General features: G+C 38.8%; 1 protein-coding gene across 1 annotated transcript in view; it reads right to left on the minus strand.

Moving 5' to 3' along the window:
• The window catches only part of Map1b (microtubule associated protein 1B), a 102,781-nt gene that overhangs the window by 74,294 nt on the left and 4,292 nt on the right, over window positions 1–24,195 (minus strand). Inside the window, exon 2 of the mRNA XM_077800374.1 lies at window positions 19,701–19,802. Coding sequence (XP_077656500.1) covers window positions 19,701–19,802 — 102 coding nt within the window. The remainder of the gene's footprint in view (window positions 1–19,700; window positions 19,803–24,195) is intronic.

Genomic DNA, 24,195 nt, shown 5'->3' on the forward strand with positions numbered 1-24,195 from the left:
GTTATTATGAGATGGCGTCAAAGGAGGACATGACTCCCCTTCCCATGTTTATTTTTGCTGGAGCACTTGGAAATGATTGATAAACTCTGTGCTATCAGGCTTCCACCGCGGTCCCGATTTATTTTTTTTCACGTGGGAAGGGAACTAAGAGCTTTACCCTGAGAAGTAATAAATGAGCCTGGACGACACACGCCAACAGCGCCATCCTGAGAAAGTGGAACACTTCAGAGGCCTGAAGGGACCTGCCGCCCCGAGTTCCCTTTCTACCCCAGCAGTGGCCCTGGTCTCTGCCTTCATTTTTCAGGGACATTCTCTGCAGCAGAGCTCAGGTCATTGTGGGCCTTGCGAAGAAGGATATTCTGCTTTTGTAAGAAAAGGAGGCGCTTTCCCAGGCATGCTTTGTGTCCCGGGCGCTTGTGCTAATTGACAGTGGCGCTACAGAGCACATCTCCATGCAGTAGGCACCCTCTGCTTCTACATTTTCAAGTTTTACTTGCTTTTTTTTTTTTCCTTCTTTTTAAAATTTTCTCCTATGAAGTAAGACAACAGTTAACAAACAGAAGTGCAGCCAAATTCTTCTTAACGAAAATGAAAATGTCAGGGGGACCTCTTTCCTCGTGCTAATCCCCTGTTTGACATGCAATGACATCATTCCACAGAAGAGGAGGGGGTTGATCGGAATGTCTGCTGTAATTATAGGCCTGATATTCAGGGGAGGGGAGATGGCTGGGAGGTGCAGGCAAGCCCTTCCCACTGGGCCTTCCTTGGCAATACAATGGGACCCACTAATGCAGTGCTAGAATCTTGCTGTGACTATACTAAAAGAAGCAGAAATCAAAGGACTACATTGGTCAGAGATTCCTGCTTGATTTTTGGAGGCAAACTTATCTCCCTAAGTGACCATTTACATAAAACTGCATTTTTTTTCGTTCAACTAAATTAAACAGTGCTTTCAAGAAAGACAACACACACGCACACACACACAAAATTTTTGCTCATAAAAACTAAAGTTAAAAAAAGGAAACTGTAATTCGGCAGGTTTTCCTGCAGCCACAATGAGAGTGAATGAGCTCTCACTCTTTCAGCTGGTGGCTGCCAGAAGGGAATTTCTACAAGACCATAAAGGATGGTTTAAATAAAGTTTTGAAGTGTGAAAGGTCCTGCTCAGATGAAGAGAAGTGAGCATATTTGGCTCAATACTTCAAGTATAGAAAACTGATAATGCTTTAAAAGATACCACAAGCCCAAATTATTGTTGAATATACTGTAGATTTTATGGAGATTTTAAGCAGAGAATCAGTTTGAACATTCATGAGTCAAGATGAATCAGTTTTCCTGGCTCTGCTAACATTTCTTATTCATTTCCTTGAATGAATGGTTAAAAGCATTAATCATTAATGAAGACATTCTTTTTTAAAAAACAACTTGTATCTGAAAATCTAAAAAGCATATTTAATAAACTATAGCTTACAATAAAAAATACCTGCACATTACTTAGAATAAGAATACTGGGCTGTGTACCACAGAACCAAAAAACGTACAATAGAATTAGTTTTGTTTTCTATAAGTGATACATATAATAATAGCCTCTTAAAATATGATTTGAAATATGTCAAAGACACCAAAATAATACCACATTTTATAAGCATGATAGATTTAAAATTTTTTTTATAGTTGTAGATGGACAGCTAAACTTTGTTTAGTTTTTTATGTGGTGCTAAGGATTGAACTCAGTGCCTCACAAATGCTAGGCAAGTGCTCTGTCACTGAGCTACAGCCCCAGCCCAAGCATGATAGATTTTGCAAATGAAACTTATGCCACATAATGACAACTTCAAGTCAGATGGAATTAGGAAGAAGAGCCTAATATGTTCTTATCCAAATTGATGATTTTTTTAAAAAAATTCATGAAAATATACAAAATCAGAAAAACTGACAGGATTTAAAATAAAGAGAGGATCATAGGTAGCAGCAAGGCTGGGGGCAGAGGGTGCAGAGGGAAGAACTGCACCAAAAGCTACTGAAACATACATTTTTAAAAAAATATTTTTTTAATTGTCAATAGACCTTCAATATTTTATTTATTTATATGCAGTGCTGAGAATTGAACCCAGGGCCTCACACGTGCTAGGCAAGTGCTCTCTAACACTGAGCCACAACCCTAGCCCAGAACACACATTTTTATATGCATGCTCCACCTCAGGATAAGAGTAAATATATTAGTAATAGGTAACACGTATAGAGCACTTAATATGTACCCCTCGCTGTTTATACACTTCACGTGTCCTGAATATTCCCAAATCCTCTATAAGATAGAACCACAGATGAGGAAACAGGCACAGAGAACTTAAGCATGAGGTGGAGCTTGTATTTGAACCTGGGCCCTCTAGCTCCTGAGCCTCCATGCTGAGCCATCTTGCTGGGCTTAGAGAAGGTAGAAAAGGTTGGCCTCACTCCCTAACATCTACCCCTGGCTCTAAGACGCAAGACAGGAAAAAGGGGAGCACTGCAGGGGGAACGGTGGCCTCCTTCCCACTGCTCTCTGCCCCTCTTCACTCCTCACCTTCGGAACCCAATGGAGCTGGGGGGTGAAGGAAAATTCTGCCCTGCATGACAACCTGAGCTAAATGGCTCTCCCTGGAAAAGCATCTGCAAGCAGAAGCAGCATTTGGAGGAGGCTGGGGAGGGCTCTGTCTTGGCAAGCCCTTCCCATTTGTTTCACATTTGTCCAAGGAAGGTTCCGTCTAACTCTGTCTACAAGGCAGACGCTCTGACAGCGAAGATGGCCCATGTATTCCTAGGCCAGAGTCCCACCACCGATAAATGCCTGCCCGCCTGTGGACACGGGGTCACAGATCTGGATCTGATGTCCAGTTTCTAGTTATAAGAGGGTGAAGATGCTGGCAGCCAAGTGGGACAGTGGAACTCACTAACTCCCTGCAGCCCTGTCTGTCCACAAATGATGGATCCAGACAGACATCGCACTACAAGAGGAGAAAACAAACAGAATTCAAAATGGGGCCATTGAAAAGATTCTGCAGCACAAGATAAAAAAAAAAAATGGAGTACTGGCTTGAGCGTTGGTAGAAAAACATATCTTAAAAAAAAAAAGACTTTCTACAGGGAATAAGATAAAATTTTAGAAAATGATACTTGTGTCCACAAAAGTTGGCAGACATTGTCTCTATGAAACTATAGAGAACAATATAAATAGGGTGGGTTGAAATACAGGCAGAGATGAAAATGGAAGCCACTAGGGAAATGGACAAAAGAATTCAAGGAAAGACAATATATATTCCAGAGCAGAATTTAAATCTGCATCTGAGACAATCATGGACAGAGCAAACCCTGCAGAACACTGGCTCAGTGATGCCCAGAGCAAATGGGAAATGTTCTCCTAGAAAACAAAAGACTGGAAAAAAAGAACAAGGCATAGAATAAGATAGAAGAACAAGCTCCATTTTAAGAATTAATAATTGGAACTAGATGAAGAGAAATAATGAAAAAGAGAATAAAAACCTTTGCTATCTGAAAAAAGTCTGTAGACTGAGTGGAGCAGTCAGTGGTTCCTCAAGAACCACTACCTTCTGTCTGTGGTTTTTCCTGTGTAAAGGGAGCAGTCAGTCTAGGCTCAGCATCTGCCAACAGACAGGGGTGGAGGGACTCCTTAGCAAGTCTCACTGTCCCTCCCAGGTGCCAGCATTTTCACTCTCCTAACTAGATCCTGTACATCAGACCAGGAGTATGTTCCCCTCCCACATCCCATGTTCATGGTCCTGCAGGAGTTCATCTAGGGTGCATGCTATTCAGAGCATTTCAGGAAAAAAACAATAATAATAATAATGAAAAATGCCTGTAGCTTGGTATTTCTTTGCAATGTATTTTAATTTCAGATAGTCAGGTTAGCAAGATTTGATGCTCCTGAAAAATGTTACTCTGCACCTGAGTTATTAACATCTTCAAGTAAAAAGTTACATTCATGGAACAATAAAAATCTGTTCCTAATTAGATTTGATGGTAAAGTTGGGTTTTCTTTTTTCCAATAAGGGGTACTGGTTCCAAACAGATGCAAGCTGTCTGTTTCAGTCATATTCTCCAGTTTATAAAACATGTATTTCTGTGTGCAAAAGCTGGAATTTTAGACATTTCATCAATATAGCTAGAGTTATCAATCAACATGGGAAAAAGAAAAGGACGTACCAGAATGTAAATGATAAATGAAAACTAATCAGAGTGTAATGCACAGAACTCTGTGGGCCAAAGACACAATGTACGTTGCAACCCAACCTGCAAGTTCTGATCTCCAGAAATTTTGGCCACTTCCTTCTCTCTCATCAGAATTTTGGTACCTCAGCACTTGTAATTAAATCCCCCCCACTTTTTTTTTTTGTGGTACTGGGAATTGAACCCAGGACCTCACACATGCTAGGGGTAGAGCTAGAGCAAGCCCTCTATACTGAGTTATATCCCCACCATGTTTGTAAAAGACCAATGATGATTCATAGTTTTCTTTTACTTTGATACTTTCATTTTCCCCCACCCCCAGTGCTGGTGCTTGAACCCAGAGCCTTGTGCATGCCAGGCAAGCTCTCTACCTCTGAGCTGCATCCATCACCTTTACTTTCTTGAGCCACAGAAGAGTAGTGGAATCCTTATGAGAATGTTGATATTTATATAGAAATATTTTTAAATAATTCCTATTTCATTGTTCATATTTTCCAAGAAATGTGTTATTTTAACTCACATTGATCCATGTGAAGCTCAGGAATAATAGTTTTACCCCCAGAAGCTCTGCAACTAGTCCAAGTTGCTAACATCATATTTAGAAAGAAACATAAATACAGGACCCAATGATTTAAACATAACATAAAAAGAATCTACAAATTTGACTGCAAAAGTTCTCTCACTTTCCCTCTTATTATCTGATTCCTCTTTTATATATTAGCACCCTATTCCCTTCCCTCCTACTTTGTGGTTTGTGGTGCATATTTGTGTGACTATGGGATTATTGTCTGTCTTTTCACCTTGACTCAGAACTCCACAGGAGACTGGGTAGGGCCCTTGTCTGATTTATTTATTTTACTTATTGTTATTAACTTCAGCATTTCCCATAGTACCAGATCCCATTAGACAAATAACATATGTTGGTGGAATGAACAGATTGAGTATACATGTTTCCATACTCAATTCAGCCAGGCAAATTAACTGTGTCCTAAAAATGCCAAAGGACTTTAAAGAAACAGCATATCTTAGCTCTACATATTAGCTATGTTTATCAATTTTGCATGCAAAACACTTTTTTAAAATATGTAAATGACTTCCACTTAGGTTAATATTATTATACCACAGAATGTTAAATATAAAAGGAAGCTTACAAATAATCAAGTTCAGAAGTGCTGAAGTTCATAAATGCTAAGTAATTTGTCCACAATAGCTCAAATCTACTTAGCAGTAGAACCAGGATTAGAGCTCAAATTTTCTGCCCCTCCAACCTCACCTCCTAAGGGTTCTGTCTGTTGCTCTCAAGAGACTGGCTCTTTACCAGAGTTCTTTGCCAGGTCCTTTGAAAGGAACTGATAGCTTATAAATAAACACTTTCCTGTACCTTAATGTTTAAAGGAAATCTATAACAAAGAAATTGCTTGCAATGTAAATAATGATTGCAAATTGTCAGATTTCTTATGCAGTTTATTTTTCAAATCTAAGAGCTAATTATAGTTTCTCAAGCCATGACACCTCATCAGTCATTGTCATTCCTACTAAGCCTGTGTTTCTGGCATTAACCTAAGGCTCTATCACGGGTGTTACCCTGAGGCCTCCTTATTTCCCTGGTTAGAAGATAATTGCATTCCTGCTTTCTTATGAGTCAGTTACAACTGGGAGGGAAAAGCCATTTCTGAAAGTTAGAATCCAGAAAGATTTTTTAAAAACTATTCCTATGGGTTGGGGTGGTGATTCAGTTGTAGAGTGCTTGCCTAGCATGTGTGAGGCCCTCCCTGGGTTCGATTCTCAGCACCACATATAAATAAATAAAATAAAAATCCATTGACAACTAAAACAACAAAACTATCTCTATGATTAATTTAAGTTATTTGGTCTCTATTTTTCTCATTCAAAGTATATTTTTGTTATTGGGGTTTTCTTTTCTTTTTTTTAATTGTAAGTTAAGATTTCTCCTCCCTCTCTTCTTCCCTCCCTCCCTCTCCTTCTTTTCTTCCTTCCTTTCTTCCCCGTTTTGAAACTAGTTTCAATCTTACCAAGCATTGGAAATCCATTGCTGGCTAAAGGAGTCCAGCAATAGAAATTTCTATGTCATGATGGAATCATATTTCTAGATGACCCCTAGAGTGAGTTAATTTGCCAAATTATTCCGTTTATATTTATATTCTGGGATGTCATTTCAAAGGCTCCAAATAATCTGTTCTATGTATAAGACAAATAAAACAAAAATAAGCTAGAGTATAATACTAAATATAATACATAATGTAATGTTTCTTTTAAAAGCAAATACTGATCAGCTGACATGTTAGCTGTCTTAACCTCAAATCAACATTATTTGTAGAAAAGGCGGCTGTGACTGGAGAGTAGGGAGGACACACAGAGAAAATGCAGGAGGGAAACAGATGGTATTCTAGGGGGAAAAGTGCATGAGTGACATGGACGAGGGAGCAACGGGAGAGCACAAGAGTAAGCTCTGCTGCTGGTGCAACACGCTGTCTGTGATTCAGGACACTCATTTTTACCAGTAAAAAGAGTATGGTCCAAAGCAATGATAAAAAGCTTAGTCAACCCATAATTCTGCACCACAGTGTTTATTATCAAGTATGATGTGCTGTACACAATTGGATGCACTGTTTCTATGTGCCTGACAGCACAGTAGGCTTCTCTGCACAGCATGACCACAGACATGTGAGTCATGCATTGTGCTATGACGTTGGGATAGACATCACGTCACCAGCCTATAGGGACTTTTCACCTCCCTAATAATAATCTGGAACCCCTGGGGTGTCACTGAAATATTACGTGGCACATAACTGTAATATAAAACAAAGCAAACAATGCACATGCTCATAATTAAATTTGGATGTAAACGACTACATAATTTAGCCCTATAACTGTCTATTTCTAGGATCCAAATATATTTTGGACAATCTTTAAGCATAAGTAATAAATCTTTAAAAATAATTTCACTTATTTCTTTTACTTCTTTGTTGGTCCTACCTCCCTTTGGGGTATTAAATCCAGGGGTGCTTTACCATTTGGCTACATCCCAAGTCCTTTTTGTTTTTTATTTTGTGACAGTGTCTTGCTCCATTGGTACATTCTCACTAAATTGCTGAGATTGGCTTCAAACTCTCATCCTCCTGATTCAGCCTCCCAAGTTGCTGGGATTACAGGAATGTACCACTGCACCATGTCTTTGTTGGGTTTTGTGTTTATAAGCTTATTAGGAGTGAGAAGACAATTATCTAGTTAAAACATGTTTTCATAGGCAAGGAATATAGGAAGCAGGAAGAAAAAAATGATAGGGGCTTAGTAATGGGTGGACCTATTGTATGTACACAAGGCCAGTGTAAATGTAGTTAACTTAGTACTTATTTCACAAACTTGGAGATTTTTTGGAAGTTATCTACAACATTTCTATGGTCTCTTTCTCCATATTCCCCCTTTCTTTACAGCAGTTTTGGGTTATTTTGGAATATCTAGAACCAATGAATTTTCCAGCACTATAATTTTCAGGGATAGTAGTTGTTCTATACTAAAATATGATGATAAAATATCTAGGTGACTGTCTGTTGACTACCTCAACATGAATGGTTTTGCTCAGGAATAGGAATTCAGTACTCATCAGCATACTCTCAGGCCTACAGGGTGATAACCACTGGAGTTCATGAGGACCCTGAGGCACAGGGAAAAGACCTTCCTCTGTAAATACATGGATAAATGCACTAGATTATTCTGGATTCCAAGTAGGTAGCAAATGTTCTTTTTTCTCTTGAATGAGAACATCTCTCTTGGCCTATGTTCCAAATAAATTCCAATATTTCCTTAAAGAGTACATTATCTCTTTTAAAAAATATTGGGCTGGGGATGTGGCTCAAGCGGTAGCGCGCTCGCTTGGCATGCGTGTGGCCCGGGTTCGATCCTCAGCACCACATACAAAGATGTTATGTTCGCCGAAAACTAAAAAATAAATATTAAAAATTCTCTCTCTCTCTCTCTCTCTCTCTCTCTTAAAAAAAATAAATTAAATATTTTTAAAAATATCCTTTGAAAATATCATTATATTGGGGAGGGAGAAAAGGCATAATGGATTTCTAAATTCATATTTTCCATAAATCATTGGAATATATCTTGGCTTAATGCACAAATTGAGTTTAGGAATTCTAAGTTATTTCTAAATAAATGTGAAGTGTTCACATAAAAGAAATGACTATATGACTGCAATCCAGAATTTTGTAAAATAATAATCCCACAAGGAATTAGGACAACTCTATTAACTAGAATTTTTGATTCACTAGGTCACCCTACTTTCCATCTATGGAATATTATCATTAATGGTATTAATGTATACAAATTCTCTTTCAAGTTTTAAAAGTTTCTCTGTGAATACATAAAGTCACATCCAATGTTTAATGAGTAATTTAAACAATTTTTGCAAAACATGATCAAATTAGAGATTGAAATCATTACCTTAAAGATATTAGATACCAACAGCCAATCATAAGATGCATTACCATAAAAATCACTTTTCCTTTTGGATCGTCATGGCTTTTTGATAATGATTACTTGCATGCAAGTTGTACACCGTCAGTAATAATTTGACTTGAGCATGGCTTCCCAAGGGCATTCATATCTGCGTGTACTGACTTGTTAAATTACCTTGTGCTAATTAATGGTTCACATGACAAGATATGCATAGCTGATCATGCTTATTAAAATGCAGGCCACTCTCAATTATCTATAACAAACAATGTGCCTGGGACTTTTTAACACATTCAACCTACAGATAATTCCCAGAACTCATGAGATTCAAACCTTCAGCCTCCTTCCAAAGATCTGTGAGTAAGTAGCTAATCTGAGGCTCAAAGCAGCATCAAACAGCAACATGAAAGTTCTCATTATAATGGAAAAAACAAAATGAAGCTATTTCCTCTTTGGCATTGCATAGATAAAATACCCACGAATTTGACTTTTGAAATTCTTTCCATGCAGGTGTTTGGCATAGTACAAACAGGATTAAGTTTCATCTTGTTTGGTCTGCCTACAAGGTAAAGACAGATGGAAAAAGTCAAGGGCCAAGAGTCCCCAAACCAAGAAATCATAAGCCTGTGCACCTTCCCTTAAAATTGGTAATCCTAATAGATGGGACAGGCAGATTTTTTAAACAAAATATGTTAGTATTTTAAAACCTGGATCAAAAATCATCTTAAGCTAAATGGAGTAGGATAAGTTCCTATCTACATTTCAGCAATGAAGCAATTTGGTAAGAATTCATGGAATCATGGAACACAAAACCTGGAAGGGACTCTGCGACATTTAGCCCATCTTTTCCCAACTGTGTTCCACAAAAATCTAGATCCACGGAAGACAGTAGTGGTGGAGGTGACTGGTAAAAATTTATGGTTCAGAGCTGGGGATATAGCTCAGTTGGTAGAGTGCTCACCTTGCATGCACAATCCCCAGCACCACACAATAATAATAATAATAATAATAATAATAATAATAATAATAACTATTATTAGTAGTATTAGTATTATTTGTGGTTGAATAAAATTAAACTTATGCACATACACTTTATGCCTCTACAAAAATGAGAGAGTAGGCCACTGTTCCCAAGCTTACTTTGCCCTGGAATTCTTTTCCACTGACCATTTTATTTTAAGATTTTGCAGAACTAATGACTGGGAGAACAAAGTCTAAGGTGCCTTAATCTAGTATAATCCCTTTATAGCAATTTTTTAGGGAGCCACATGAGTGACTCCAGTATGGAGATGTTGCACTTGATGGTCAGGCTTCCAGACTCTCTGGAAGAGGGAAGGTCCTGGGAAACAGCTCACAACTGTCCCCACAGCTCCCTTTCCCTGACACAGGAACAGCTAAATTGGACGCCTTCCTAAGTGTCCATCCTAGCTGTGGAGCAGTGAACAGATTATTTTCATGTTTGTTTCCATAAAACCTTGCACTTTCACAATCTCTCCCTAGTATCTTTGGAGGCTGCCAACATACAATTTTCCAGCACTGAGAAATGAAGACAATCTTGAAATTAAGCATATATGTCCAATTTAGTGGTTTTGTTCTCACATGCTTTCAGAGGAGGTGAATCCTTAAAATATCAATTTGATTTTTTCAACATTGAATTAAAGGGCTCAATTTTAAACCTAGCTTCAAATTAGGGAATAATGTAATTCAGTCTGGATTACAAATTTCCTGAGTCACAAAGAGAATTCAATGCATTAGAATCTGTTGTGCTAATGCCACAGTTGAAATAGATAATATATTTCAGTGCATGTTTTTATGCATACATATATATTTTTTTAAATATCCTCAACACAGAGAACTCAGGACGACATCCGTGCAAAACTCTCATTTGGCACATGTCACATACTGACTTAGTTGCTTTATTTACACACTCAATTGTAAGCAACTCTCAGTCCAGGATTTGCTTACAGGTCTTCTTATGACCTTGCAGAGCTAGGACTAGGATTGTGCCTGGAGGCAGAACGTAAATATTTAATGTCAAATTGGCTGATGATAGGGCACATTTAAAAATGATATGCCATATAATGTGAAAATATTATCTCCTTTCCAATGAATTAGAATATGATTGATAAGGTATTCTCTCTCATGCATGAGAGTACACACACATACACACTTCACTGAGGCACCTCATGGGACTTCACACTGACACTTCTTTCTTTTTTTATGCTGGGGGTTGAACTCAGAAGTGCTTTATCACTAAGCTACATCCCCAGCATCATCTTTCTTTTTTTTTTTTTTTTTTTTTAACAGGGTCCTGATAAGTTGCTGAGGTTGGCTTTGAACCCACAATCCTCTTGCCTTAGCCTCCCGAACTGCTGGGACTAAAGGTGTGTGCCACTGTGTGCAGCTGATCACCTCTTCTTTATTGAAATGCACCACCCAAAACTCTTGTATTTGAGTTGAGAAATTGTTTGAAATTCTAGCAGGCATCTAGTGCAATTCAAAGGGCAGGAATCCCACAAAGTTGTTTTCATCGGACTCTCAAAAGTTGAAAAGGCAGAGGGACAACTGCTCAAAATGGCTAAGGAACTCTGCACCAAGAACCGTTCACCTGGGCTGCAGAATGTACTCCATCTTTAATTTAATTGTTCTTCAGATATGACATTTCTGCTGACTGATGTTTCCCCCTGGGGCTGGGATCCACAGAAATGAGGTGCACACTCAGGGCAGCCGCTGTTCCTCCCGCACACCACTGATGTGTGTTGCTGAAAGGAATCTGGGAATTTAGACCAAATGCTCAACGGAGGATTATTATACTCGCAGCTCCACTGAAAGCTGGTTTTATTAAGAAAGAAAAGGCCAGTGTGAACAGCTTAACAGCAAAGTGCTGGTGTAGGGGACTTTCTTCTGTGACAACAAAGGTATTCCTTAGGACGTATTTGATCTTAGCCCCTCAGGAACACAGGCAGCAACCGCTAGACTCGGCTTGACCTAAAACGGGGTGTGGTATGGCGTAGTTGTGGAGCCCTCGTGTTTAATGACATACTTTTATTCTCAGATCCCATAGACTCTCTTGCTGCATTTTCTATGAACATTCATTTCCCCGGTCCTAACTACAGGCAATCCTTTCTCGGAGGTTGGAAGAGCTGATGTGAATAACATTATTTTTGTCTTGGACTTCTGCTAATTTCCCCAGCCCCCGTGGTCCATTTTCAAGCACGTTTCCTCAGGACCATTTCTTACTTTCTCCCACGTCTCTAGGATCAAGGACATCTGACTTCACATGCAACAGGACTTACTGCAGCCGCGGAAACAAAAGAGGTAAGCCCTGGAGTATGATGTTTGGGGACACTGGATCGTTGCCTCGGTAGCGGTTTAATTAGTCCTGGGTAGAGTGGGGGGGGGCGCTGGTACCTGGGTAACCTTTGTCACTGTGACTACATCTACGGATGAACAATCAAAATGCACCACTCATTATGATTTCCATTCTCGCCCTTTGTCTTCTTTAGGGATTTGAGTAGGCCTGTCTCTCTCTTTCTCTTATACACACATACAGAGTTTGTAAATTAAGGACATACTTTCTTTGTTAAACAGCACAGTATTTTTTTAAAGCTGTGAGTTGACTTTTCCCAACTACATTATGAACAGTGGCATAACTCCCTTATTCTTCCATCTGTCCCTTGACAGTTTCTTGCCCATCAGTGAGTGCTCAACAGTATTATGTAACCTATCAGTTTTTGCTCTGTTCCTCATCTTCCGCTATGATTTATGGCATGCTACCACAAATGCTGAAAATGTCCCAGAAAGAAGATGCAAACAGAGGCAGCAAACAGAAAGGGCCTGTGACCACCCCAATGGCTTGCTGTCACCGCGTGCTTTAAAAACATGGTGCTTTGGTCTCTGGCAATGAAGACAAAAGCGCTGACATTCCACGTGCGACACCGTCCTTGCTCGGCAGTGTCAGCAGCTGCTCTGGAAGGCACTTAGCTGGATTTAATGGAAGGGTTATTGACATTCCCTAAAATGGCTTCTGAGCCCAGGCAGCCAATTTCCTGCTCCCTTCCTGCCCATGCCTGCCTGTGTCTAGTGGTTCCACAGTGCCCATTAGGAACCGCTTGAGAGCCATTATAGTCGGCAGACTAAAACAGCCTTTCTACTCTGGGAAAAAAAAAAAAAAGTGAGATGAATGGGTATTTCTAGGGTGGTCTGAATAAGCCATCATTAACTACCCTGAGGAATGTAGGTGCCTGAACATAGCAATGAAGCACTGTTTTATTCCTTTTTGATGGCCACACCAGGAAAAAAAAAAAAGCATCACATATGTGTGAGGATGTGGATCTAAAGAAGTCCCTCAAATTTCAAAGCTGAGCAAATGTAAACCTCTCAGGAATTACGCCTTATGCTGTGGACACTACAAAACCCTGGCTCTACTCCTTGGAAGGTCTGGTTCTTTGACGATTTCAAAGGGAGCAAGCAGTTGCCTGCAAAGTCTGAATGGGAGCAGTGGGGCGAGAGCAGGGAGTGGAGGAGCTGCAGATCACTCTGCCCTCCCTGCAGCGGGGCCAGGAAGGCTTAGGGCAGGGGGCAATAGGGGGAAAGACAAGGGATTTGCATTTAATGAGTCTCCTTCCTAGGCAGGCAGCATTGACCTAAATGGGTATTAAATAGAGGTCTGGTTACTTCAACAAAATTAAGGCTCTCTATTTGCTCCTTTCCTCTAAAACCATGATTCTGCCTATCATTTCTTTTGCTTTTTTAAAATTATTTTTTAGTTGTCAATAGTCCTTTATTTGATTTATCTATATGCGGTGCTGAGAAACGAACCCAGTGCCTCGCACATGCTAGGCAGGCACTCTACCTCTGAGCCCCCCCCCCAGCTCCTCCTATCATTTCATATGACAGTGCAGTGACGAAAAATGAGTGAGCCCTGTGGACTTGGGGGCAGGTACCTAGCCCTGAGATGTGCACCTGTGACAGAGAAAATGTGAGGATAAAGGATCTGCTTTCCCTTCAGATCTGTATGTTCCCTTCAAAATTGCAGGTTCCCTGAGCATAAAGTCAGCCAATGGAATGCAACTGGAACATACATTCGTGTGCTTTATTGTTAAAGGTTGGAAGCAGGGTTGAAAAAGGCATCTATCACTCCCTGTCACAGAGCAGCTCACGTATTCTAGACACATACAATTGAGCTATAATTCTACACAATGACAGACTAACTATACAAGTCCAGACAGAGGAAGAGGACTAAAAATATTCTAAGACCCTTTTCCAAGAGCAGTTTAGCATTTTCTTATCATTCTACCGGCAAATATTAGCTATAAAACCTTTCCTCGTTAATGTCAAAGGGAAGAGAGGATCCGAACAACTGAAATTCAAAGGGCTGATTTTAATTCTCCATCAAAAAACCAATCTCCAGGCAGGATATTTTTAGCAGTCACTCAGCACCAATCTAAAGATGCTCAGCTGTGGTTTGTTTATCTTCCGTGGAAAAGGCATGCATTCTTAAACAAAACCTCCCCTATCCACATTACAAAATCAGCCACATCATAGGAAGGGTTTTGTGAATGTGATCTAGGAGTTATAAAACTAGTGGAAATATGCCAAATTCTTACTATTTATCCAGCTAAGAAAATACACTACAAGAAACCTCAGTTTCTTCTAACTGGCAAAATTTACAGTCACTTGTTGATTGGAGAGAGTGGAAGAGAAAGCTGAGTGGTTGAATGGAGTGGAAGAAGTTACACAGTGAAGAAATTTATAGCTAAAAAAAAAAAAAAAAAAAAAGCACACTGTGTCTGGAGATTGGACTTGTGAATTTCATTGTTGGTTTGATTGTTTATAAGTATGGGACAAAGAGTAAATGATTTTCCCAAAATTAGCCTTGATTTTCTCTTCTGTACAATGGGATGTATATTGTATGTGTATAGCAGATAATGTATATGTTATTATATATGATATTTTATATATATGTACATATATAATATCACATAGTGATAAGTGCTGTGAATAAAATAAAAAAGAATACAGGAAAAAAAAAAAAAAAAAGAAGTTACACAGTGAGAAAGCAGGCTGGGACTCTCCTAGCATCTCAGCATCCTTACCTGCACAAGGACAGGACCATTTTGCAAATGGTCTACAGCCCTGCTCTGCTCCTGGTGACCCAGCACTCCAAAGCGACACCTCCTTTTTTAACTCTTATGCCCAAAGGATCTTACTAAACTCAGTCACTAAATGTCGCTGCTGCCATCTTCACAGACCAGCAGCTTCATACCCCTCGATAATTCCAGAGGTAACAATTTCTCAGGGAAACATCTTTAATACAAAGTAAAAATTATTACCATTATTACCAGCCAAATATCTAAATCCAATATTTCCCATAGACAGTAATAATCACCATCTTTAATACAAATTAAACATCATTACCATTATTACCAGCCAAATATCTAAATCCAGTATTTCCCATAGACAATAATAATCACCATCTTTAATACAAATTAAACATCATTACCATTATTACCAGCCAAATATCTAGATCCAATATTTCCCATAGAAAATAATAATCACCAAAACCCCAAGCCAAATAGATTTTTACAAGGGAGATAGTACGAATATTAGTGTAGATTTACTGTTTGTTATGTGATAAAGCCTGTTTTAAGATTTATACACATGCATTTGAATCTTCATGCAAACCCTAGGAGGTAGGAATGATCATTTCCATTTACAGATAAGAAAACCAAGGCAGAGGATGTTGAAGTCACTGTCCAAGTCAATCCAGAAAATCAGTGGAAGAGCTAGGATCCAACATGGGAGTTTGGCTCCAGAATCTGTATTCTTTTTTTTTTTAATAGTTTTTATTTATTTATTTATTGATGGACCTTTATTTTATTCACTTATTTTCCTATGCAGTGCTGAGAATGGAACCCAGTGCCTCACACACGTGAGGTAAGCGCTCTACCACTCAGCCACAACCCCAGCCCAGAGAATCTGTATTCTTAATTGTTACATTAGCTGGTCAGCAACTGCCTTATCAAAATTTCAAAACTGTTTTAATAAGCAGACAACAGTGGCAAAAGGAGGGGAAAAAGAAAAATGAAACATTTTCCGTCTGGTGTCCCTTGTCCTGGGAATGTTTTTCACTTGCTCTGAAATGGTGCCTGTCTACCACAGATAGTCATGGGGCACTTCCTATAGCCCCAGGAGAGATCCTCCCCCAATACCGTATGAAAAGTTACATCCAATGTTAAATTTGAGAAAGAAGCAATAGGAATAGAAAATGAATGACATCCTATACTGTAAGGCAAACCTATGCTTCCCATGGTCTTACTTTTGTAGTAAGACTTATAAAAACGATTTGCATCCAGCAGGGTTAAGGGACAAAATTTCTAGGATATAATACATCAAAAAAAAAAAACCTTTGTGATGGTATTTGAATTCATAAGTATAAGATAAGTATAAGGAAATGTAAGATTTGTTCTATTTTGAAAAATCTCAACTGCTGACCTGTCACTTGAGTGAAAGACTGGAGAACTCTCAAAAGAACCTCATCTCTTCTCTCAAGATGACTGTGCTTGCCTGCATCAGCTCCCTCCCATGTGGGGTGGCCAGGAAGCCTAGCAGCAGGGCAGCTCAGCAAGAAGTGCCCTGGGGACATGGCAGGCATGGCTAAGTCACTGTAGGCAAGTCAATGCTGTAGCACACTCAAGACCCTAAGATGAACCTGATGATTGACCACTCCAAGAACTGCAGTCGCCAGAGTTGGACAGGGCTGAACGATCCCAGGACTAAGGTTCATATGATGCTATCCCCACCTTGTGTGGAGAAAGCACTTATATTCCAGGTTCCTGCCCAAAGGATATTTATCTTAGATGATTAAACTGATTAGAGTGGTCTTGAATGAGAGCAAATCCTGAAGAAAGAGCCTTAATGAGTCTCAAAACTCTAGAACAAGGGATAAACTGGTACAAAGGAATGAACCTAGCTGTGCCATTTGCAGGGTCTGTTAGCTGTACTTGGAGGTGTAACAACAACCTGAGCCCTAATCAACTATACCAGGGGATGAGTATTTTACTGTAACTCTGCTAAACAGGGTCGGGGGCGGGAGGGGCATCTCTCAAAGCCAGGGAAGAAAGGAGGAGAGAAGAAAAAGTAAAAAAAAAAAAAAAACCAAAATAAAACAAAAAACCCTGTGAAGCCTGAACTTGACACAGGATGCTAGATTTGATGTTGAGCTGCCTGTGGTTGTTAATACCTCCTCTCGTGACATAAATGTCATAAAAGTAATGAATACGTTTGCTTTGTCTGTTGCATGTCCTCACCCACCTCACTCTCCATAGTGCCTGGCACCTTGTAGGTGCCATTTCAGTATTTATTTTTACATATTTTAGTTGTCAATGGATCTTTTTATTTTATTTTTTTTAATTTATATGTAGTGCTGGGGATCGAACTCGGGGCCTCACACATGCCAGGCAAGTGTGAGCCACTACTCCAGCCCCTCATTTCAGTATTTTAAAACCAAGTGAATGAGTGGCTTTATTCTTTTTTAATCATTCTTTTTGTTCCTTGTCTCAAAAGTTAACTTTGATTCTTAAAACTCTAAATGCAGAGATTCAGTTAACTCCACTTTCAGGGATCTGCAGGATACAAGTTTGCTTTTAGAATTTCAAGTGAAAAGGGAAGAGAACACTAGGCTTGGAGTCACTAAGAAACACACCTCAAATTTCTCCAGTTTGTTCAGGAAAAGCTATAGGTTTCCGTGGCCCAATCCAAGGAAAATGCTTTAATCTCTATGTACCTCAATTTTGTATTCTTGTTTTCTGATGTCTCCTCTTTCTAAAACACACCTGAAACTGAATATGACATGTATGTTATCATCTACAGACTAAACATCCAAGGATTTGGGAGCATTTTGGATTCTGGATTTTTTTATTTGGGATGTTCAACTGGTAAAAATGTGGGCAAATGTTCCAAAAATCTCCAAGTTCCAAAACCTGAGACCTTCAGTTCCATGCATTTTGAATAAGGAATAATCAACATATGAAACAGTCTTAATAAGAAAACTTCATGTTTCCCACATACAGGCATCACTATAATAGCTCCATTAGAGGTTTAAGTTCCCAGAGGAGGCTGGGGCCTACATATGCTTGAGATGGAAAATCATTACACCAGTCCTTTCTGCAGTTAGTAAGAATGGTAAGGATGCTGTGCATGTAAAGGCCAGTTTTTAAACAGAGCATCAAGCATAGCACTTGATAGAACTAGGTAGGTGACCAGCTCTTATACAGGTGATAGAAGGAGAGGAGAAAAGAAAAGGGTACATTAGGTTGAAGTGATAATTTGGAGGGACTTGATCTTTTTAGTCCACAAGAGAAATATTAGCTAGGTCTTTGGTCTAAAAATGGTTAATTTTTCAGAAATTCTTACAAATTTTCATTTTTCAATACACAGTTGTCTTTCTTACAAGGTCAACCCAAATGTGAATGAACACAACAAGATGTTTACAAACATGATGTTTACAAAAAAGAAAACAAGTCCCACAGTCATAGCAAGAAAACCAGAACAACTTATAGGAAAAGGATAAAAACTTGGCTTTTATATGTTGAAATAAACATACTTGTTAATAAAGGGTACTTCTCTTAGTTTTTGTGGGATGGTTTGAAAAGTTATGGAGATTTTGCAAGACATGAAAATAACAAGAGAGACAATCTAATACTGTACTTGTCCTTCAGTAAATCATATCCTGCCTGATAAGTCTCTGGATCATTCCTTTCCTCAACCCAATGCAATATTACTTAAAAACTGATTTTTTCATAGAGCTTTGAAGCAAGTTTAACTTTCAATGAAAAAAAAAATTCCCCCTAAGTTTCTCTTAATAGATTCACCCATCCATGCTTGAATGCTACAATTCATTTGGATAACTAAAATGTATGGGATTTCATCCTAATATCAAACTTAAAAAAAAAAAACAGGACAATCCCATGGGCATAATACTATAGCCAAGTATGATTCACGAAGGCACTGACATTCCATAAAAGTCATTTCAAATCTCAATGTACATATTATAATAGAGGATGATCTAATCATCCCCCAAAGACTAAACTTCATTTCTGATGTTATAGCAATGCCAATAAAATAAGTAATCATAGAGCCAAAGCATGTAGACAGAAAAGTGTTTTCTCTCTTATTTTACATAAAATTCAAATGAAGTCAAGAAATCAAGCACAATATAGTTTCAATAGCAAAGTTTTTGGAAAACACAACCTGGGTTTGAAGCTCTTATGGGCCAGAAATTGTTTCATAATCCCCAAATGTGACAAACTGGGAAAAATAAGGGTCACAACTCACAAGAGGAAGAAGAGATGTGAATTCAGCATGAATCTATCACCAGCACCAGAGACATGCAACAGGGCACATCTCCAGGGAGGCAGGAATCTTCAAGGGTGACAAATGTTTGTGTCCTTACCTTTAATTATTCTGTAGTGTTCTTTTTCATCTCTAAAAGAAAGGCTATTTTAACAGCAGTTTGGAATATCAAACTCTCTTACCCACAGTAAGAAAAGTAGATGATAATGCAATGGGGATAATAAAGAAAAGATAAAATGAAATGTAGTAGATGTCTCCTTTTTCTTTCAAGAGGAAGAAGTTGTGGGATTCTGGGAGCATCCTATTTGAATTCATAATTTCATTTGGGTAAAATTAACATTTAAATAGTTTGCAATCACTTGAGTTTAGAGTATGGAGAGTTAAAAAATATTAGCCTAGAACTTAAATATCTAAGAATTCACAAAATGAATAATCCACACAGCTATAATTTGGAGTAGGCTTTCTTAAACTGTGGCTGCTGGCCAACGTAGTTGATAATAACCAGTACAAAGAATCATGTAGCAGTTCAAAAATATCTTTCCCCTAGATATCAATCCAGAGTCCCACACAAAGCTTCCAGCCAGTGGCCTATTCCCTTGTCCTTTCAAATTCTAGCCTGACTAATACAGAAGCCTCACCTGGGACTTCAGGAGAGAATCTTGCAGAGTGTCGAGATACAAAAAGTTTGAGTTCTTGATCCAAGTTGCATTCAATCAGGTTTGTGTCCCATGATCGGATTCCTAAGGAGGAAAAGGAAGAGTTGACAGACTTCCAGTTAGTCATTTCAGAGTGGTTTGGAAAACATCACTGCAACATTTCTCAGGCTTTAGAGGAGACTATAGAGTCCTTTTCTGAAGAGGTTGGTGACTAGCAGTGGATGGCCACAAAATGGGAAGGCCAGGGAGGTCTCTCCACCAGGCCACAAGGGAAGGATAACCATCAGCGGGGACTGAACTTCTGCCCCTCATAAAACATAAATGCAGCTTTGCTGGAAGAGTCAAAGAAAACAGCTATTAGGGAAATGACAGGCTCTCCTCCAGGGAGGGAAGAGAAAGGGCAGGGAGATGGCGAGTTTGTTTGTGGCTGAGAGGTCACTGGACTATCTCTAGCTTTCTCATGGTTCACTTGCAGTGGCAAGAAATATAAAAAGCAGGTGGGGAAGCCATAAGGGAGCTGCAATCAGGGAGCCTAGGCCTCTGTCTTTCAAATGATGTTCTTGTTAGTGTGTAATATATGATTTCTTCTTCTTTTTTTTTTTTTTTAAACCAGGGATTGAACCCAGAGGTGTTTAACCGCTAAGCCACATCTCCAGTATTTTTTATATTTTATTTAGAGACAGGGTCTCACTAAGTTGCTGAGGCTGGCTTGGAACTCAAGATTCTCCTCCTTTCTCAGCTTCCCTAGCCGCTGGGATTACAGGCATGCACCACCCTGCCCGGCTGAGTTCTTTCCTGTACCCATCTCATTTTTTTAACCTATGTTTCTCAACCCCTAGATATCCATCCAAAATTTGCATGATCTTTGATAAGCAGGGTGGGTCTCAAGACTTGGCTTTGATAAGCAGGGTGGATCTCAAGACTTGGCCCATGTGTTCTCTCAGGCATTACCTGCCCAACTTGGCAGGCAGCGCGTTTATTCACAATTGTTAGTTGTATTAAAGTTTCTTATCCAGAATCAAAGAAATATGGCAACATTTTGTACTTTATTAAGCCGTTGCTGATGCTGGGGGCCATGAACTTCCTTTCAGTTGAGACCTCCTTTCACTGGACTGAAAGGAACATCAGCAGTGAGAACACAGGATCAAGTCTCGGAATGATGGTGGTTTCCTGTGCTCATGCCACACCTCCTCAGACTTTTCCTTTCTCCTCCCTCCAGCTCCTCATCCCAAAGGGGATGGCTCAGAGGGAAATCCAGAGAGCACTGGATGAGAGAGAACTAGAGAGCAATCCAGGGAAAACTGAGGAAACCCAGGATTCTGGAGTGAGATTGTGTGCGCCCGCGCGCATGTGCATACATTTATATTTTTCCGAGCAGATTGCTCATGGTGGAGCCAGTACATAGCATTCATGATTGCACCCTTGTTTACAGCATCCTCAATTACCAAGAACAAATTTCTGCAACAACAAACACTTATTGCCCATGTCCTAAAGGTAGGAGCTTGAACCTCTGGGTACAACACTGCAGGTAAAATATCTCTAAATAGCCAGTTATTCAATCATTCTTGTTGATCATTTGTTGTGCACAGAGACCAGAGGGTTTAAGTGGCAGTGTGCTAAACACATCTCCAAATCCTGAATGCCTATCTGAATTTACCTCCACTTATGATTTATTCAGTTTTCTTATTTTACAAAGAATTTGTTCTTACCTTAATATAGATATATATATATTCACATACATACATATATGTACACATCTATGCTTATATATACATATATATATACACACACACATATATGTATACATGTGTGTCTATATGTGCATTTTTTTCTGGAAACGCATATTAAATACCTTCAGATTACACATCAAATACCTTTTCAACCATGAGGAATATTTTCAAATAGATTTATGTCCACTAAATAAAGGCAGAAATTCCCCACATGATCAATGAGAAGAATTCAGAAATGGAAGAGTTAACAGCCCTAAAGAGTGGATAAATTATAAGGGGGGATTTTATGGGTCTCCCTGGAAACATTAATGGCCTCAGTTTGCATTTGTGCTAATGGAGTATTTAAATTTTAACAAGAAAGGCATGTTGAGATTTTGCAGCTCTTTTTAGTACAGAAATGATAAATGGTTTCTTTTTTTGTTTCCCGAAGAGCTTGACAGGTTGAGAGGTCTGAATTCATTAGAATATTTTACTTCAACATATACAATATATACCAGCCTAGTGTGAAAAATCATTGCGTTCCTGTCTGCGTCTGACTTAATTGGTATTGTTGACTGAATTCTCCGAGCTGCAGGTCAGAGCTCCACTTTGTCTTCTAGCTTGTCAAGCTGGGTCAATAAGTTAATAATGAGACATATGTATTTAAATTAAATTCATACAATTTTTCTGTCTTTGTTCTAAATAATGTCTAAATTGCTACATTATTTGAATGCCTCCATCTGGGGTTATGCATACGCGTGCTCTTACATTATTGTTTGTCATTTTTTCCTTTGCTTCAAAATTAAGTTGTCTGACATAAGCATTTAAATGTTTTCTTTACATTTATATATATATATATATATATATATATATATATATATATAAAATAATATGAATAACTTAACAATGAATAAATGCTAAATATTAAGATATCCATTTAGTATTTTTAAAATTACACTAGTAACAGCTGATAAAAATAATTTCTCTCTCTCTTTTTTGTTTTTTGTTTGTTTTCAATGTAGGGATCAAACCCCAAGCCCTGGACAGGCCAGGTCATCGGCACTCTACCATTGAGCTACATACATGTTTGCACTTCCAATTAAACTAAAAATTTAGGGTTCTCTTTCTATCAGAGCAATTTCCAGCCAAATTATTTCTTAACAATGCACAATCACTACTATCACTTTTCAAATAAAGATCAAAGGGATTTACTAGTTATTTTTTGTTGGAAAGGAAAATTTGGGGATCAGGCCACTTTCTATACCAATTGTAGAAAGAAAATATTCAGAATTGCTTTGTACCATCTGCTGGATAACATCAGTGAAGGGAGAGTATTATTCACTGAAGGCTCATTTGCATTGAGTAGGTTTCGGTATCTCCCCTTTGTGCCTAAGATGGAGCCAACAGTGGGACCTCTAGAGTTCATAGCACAGAAAGTATTCTTGGTGGTCTTTCCCACTTTCTCCCCTCTCAGAATCTGTGGCTGGATGGGATCCTGGGTATTGGTTAAGAGATTCTGAGCAGGCTTTTAGAAGCAGGTTATCTTGGTCAGCAATGGGAGAAGAGAAATCAGGAGAAATTCCTGGCCCTCTTTCTGATTATCCTCCCAAAAGTCCCCAAGTGCAGCTCTTCCCTGAGGCTTTCCTTCTCCAGCAGTCTCTAACTGCTGCACCCTTCTTGGCTTACCCAGGTGGGGAACAACTGCTAACTCCAGCAGTTTTTAAACATCTGGGCCCAAAAGGGCATCTGTAACCCCTAAGAACACTCCTGGCTGCTAAATGGGTTTGGCCCAGCCCTGGGAAGTGAGCACTATCATTGGTCTATCCTTGGTGACAAGGGAGTAACAAAGGGTTTTTTTCTTCTCACTTCTGTGACCCCACATGGTAGAAGTACACAAAGAGGAGGGGAATGTGCATGTGACACTTACAGATGGAAAAGTGGGGGAAAGAAAAGGTGTGTGTAAGGGGGGGGGGGTCACCACAGAATAAGTCAGGGTGAAAAAGGAAGAGTCCGGTATCCTTGAAGTCTACAATCTGGATTTCTCCAAGCTTACCCTGATGCATGCATTTTGTAGGATTGTTTAATGAAACCAACAATTTTTTAAAAGCACCTCCCTTTTAAAAGCTAAAAAGATACACACAAAAAACCCCCAAAAACCTAGATTCTTAAAAACAACTGCAGATTGAAGAAAGCAGAATAAAATGACCTGCATTGCATGTTGTCATTTGGGCCTTTAATGAGTTGATCTGCCTCTATGGGCTTTAATTATTGTATCTGAGAAATGGGCTTTTGAATGTATTTTTGTAAATACCTAAATAACTAACCTATAATCATAAGATTCTATTGGTAAAACCATGCCAAAAAGTGAACTGAAACCATAATAGAAGCATAAGCTAAGGAAACAATTAAAAAGGAAATGCTAATTTAAGAAAGGCTTTACTTTTCAGAGACAAGATTTTCCTATTTTTTTCCCTTGACCTAACTTTCAATTTGATTTTTCCCTATTTTTTATAAGCTAGCAACTTGATGTTCATTACCTATGTTACATACATAGTTCATAATTTCAAGTATTGATAATAAATAATTCAGATCTTATAAAACATCTTATGAGAGAAGCAAATAATAATTGATTTATGATCATTTGTTTATTTGACCTAAAAGTTAGAAGTTATTTTAAAGTGAGCCCTTAGGAGGCTGTAGCTCAGTGGTGGAGCACTTGCCTCCCATGTGCGAGCACCGGGTTCAATCCTCAGCACAATATAAAAATA

Source organism: Urocitellus parryii, chromosome 1 (assembly GCF_045843805.1).
Source record: "Urocitellus parryii isolate mUroPar1 chromosome 1, mUroPar1.hap1, whole genome shotgun sequence".
Classification (NCBI taxonomy): Eukaryota; Metazoa; Chordata; class Mammalia; order Rodentia; family Sciuridae; genus Urocitellus; species Urocitellus parryii.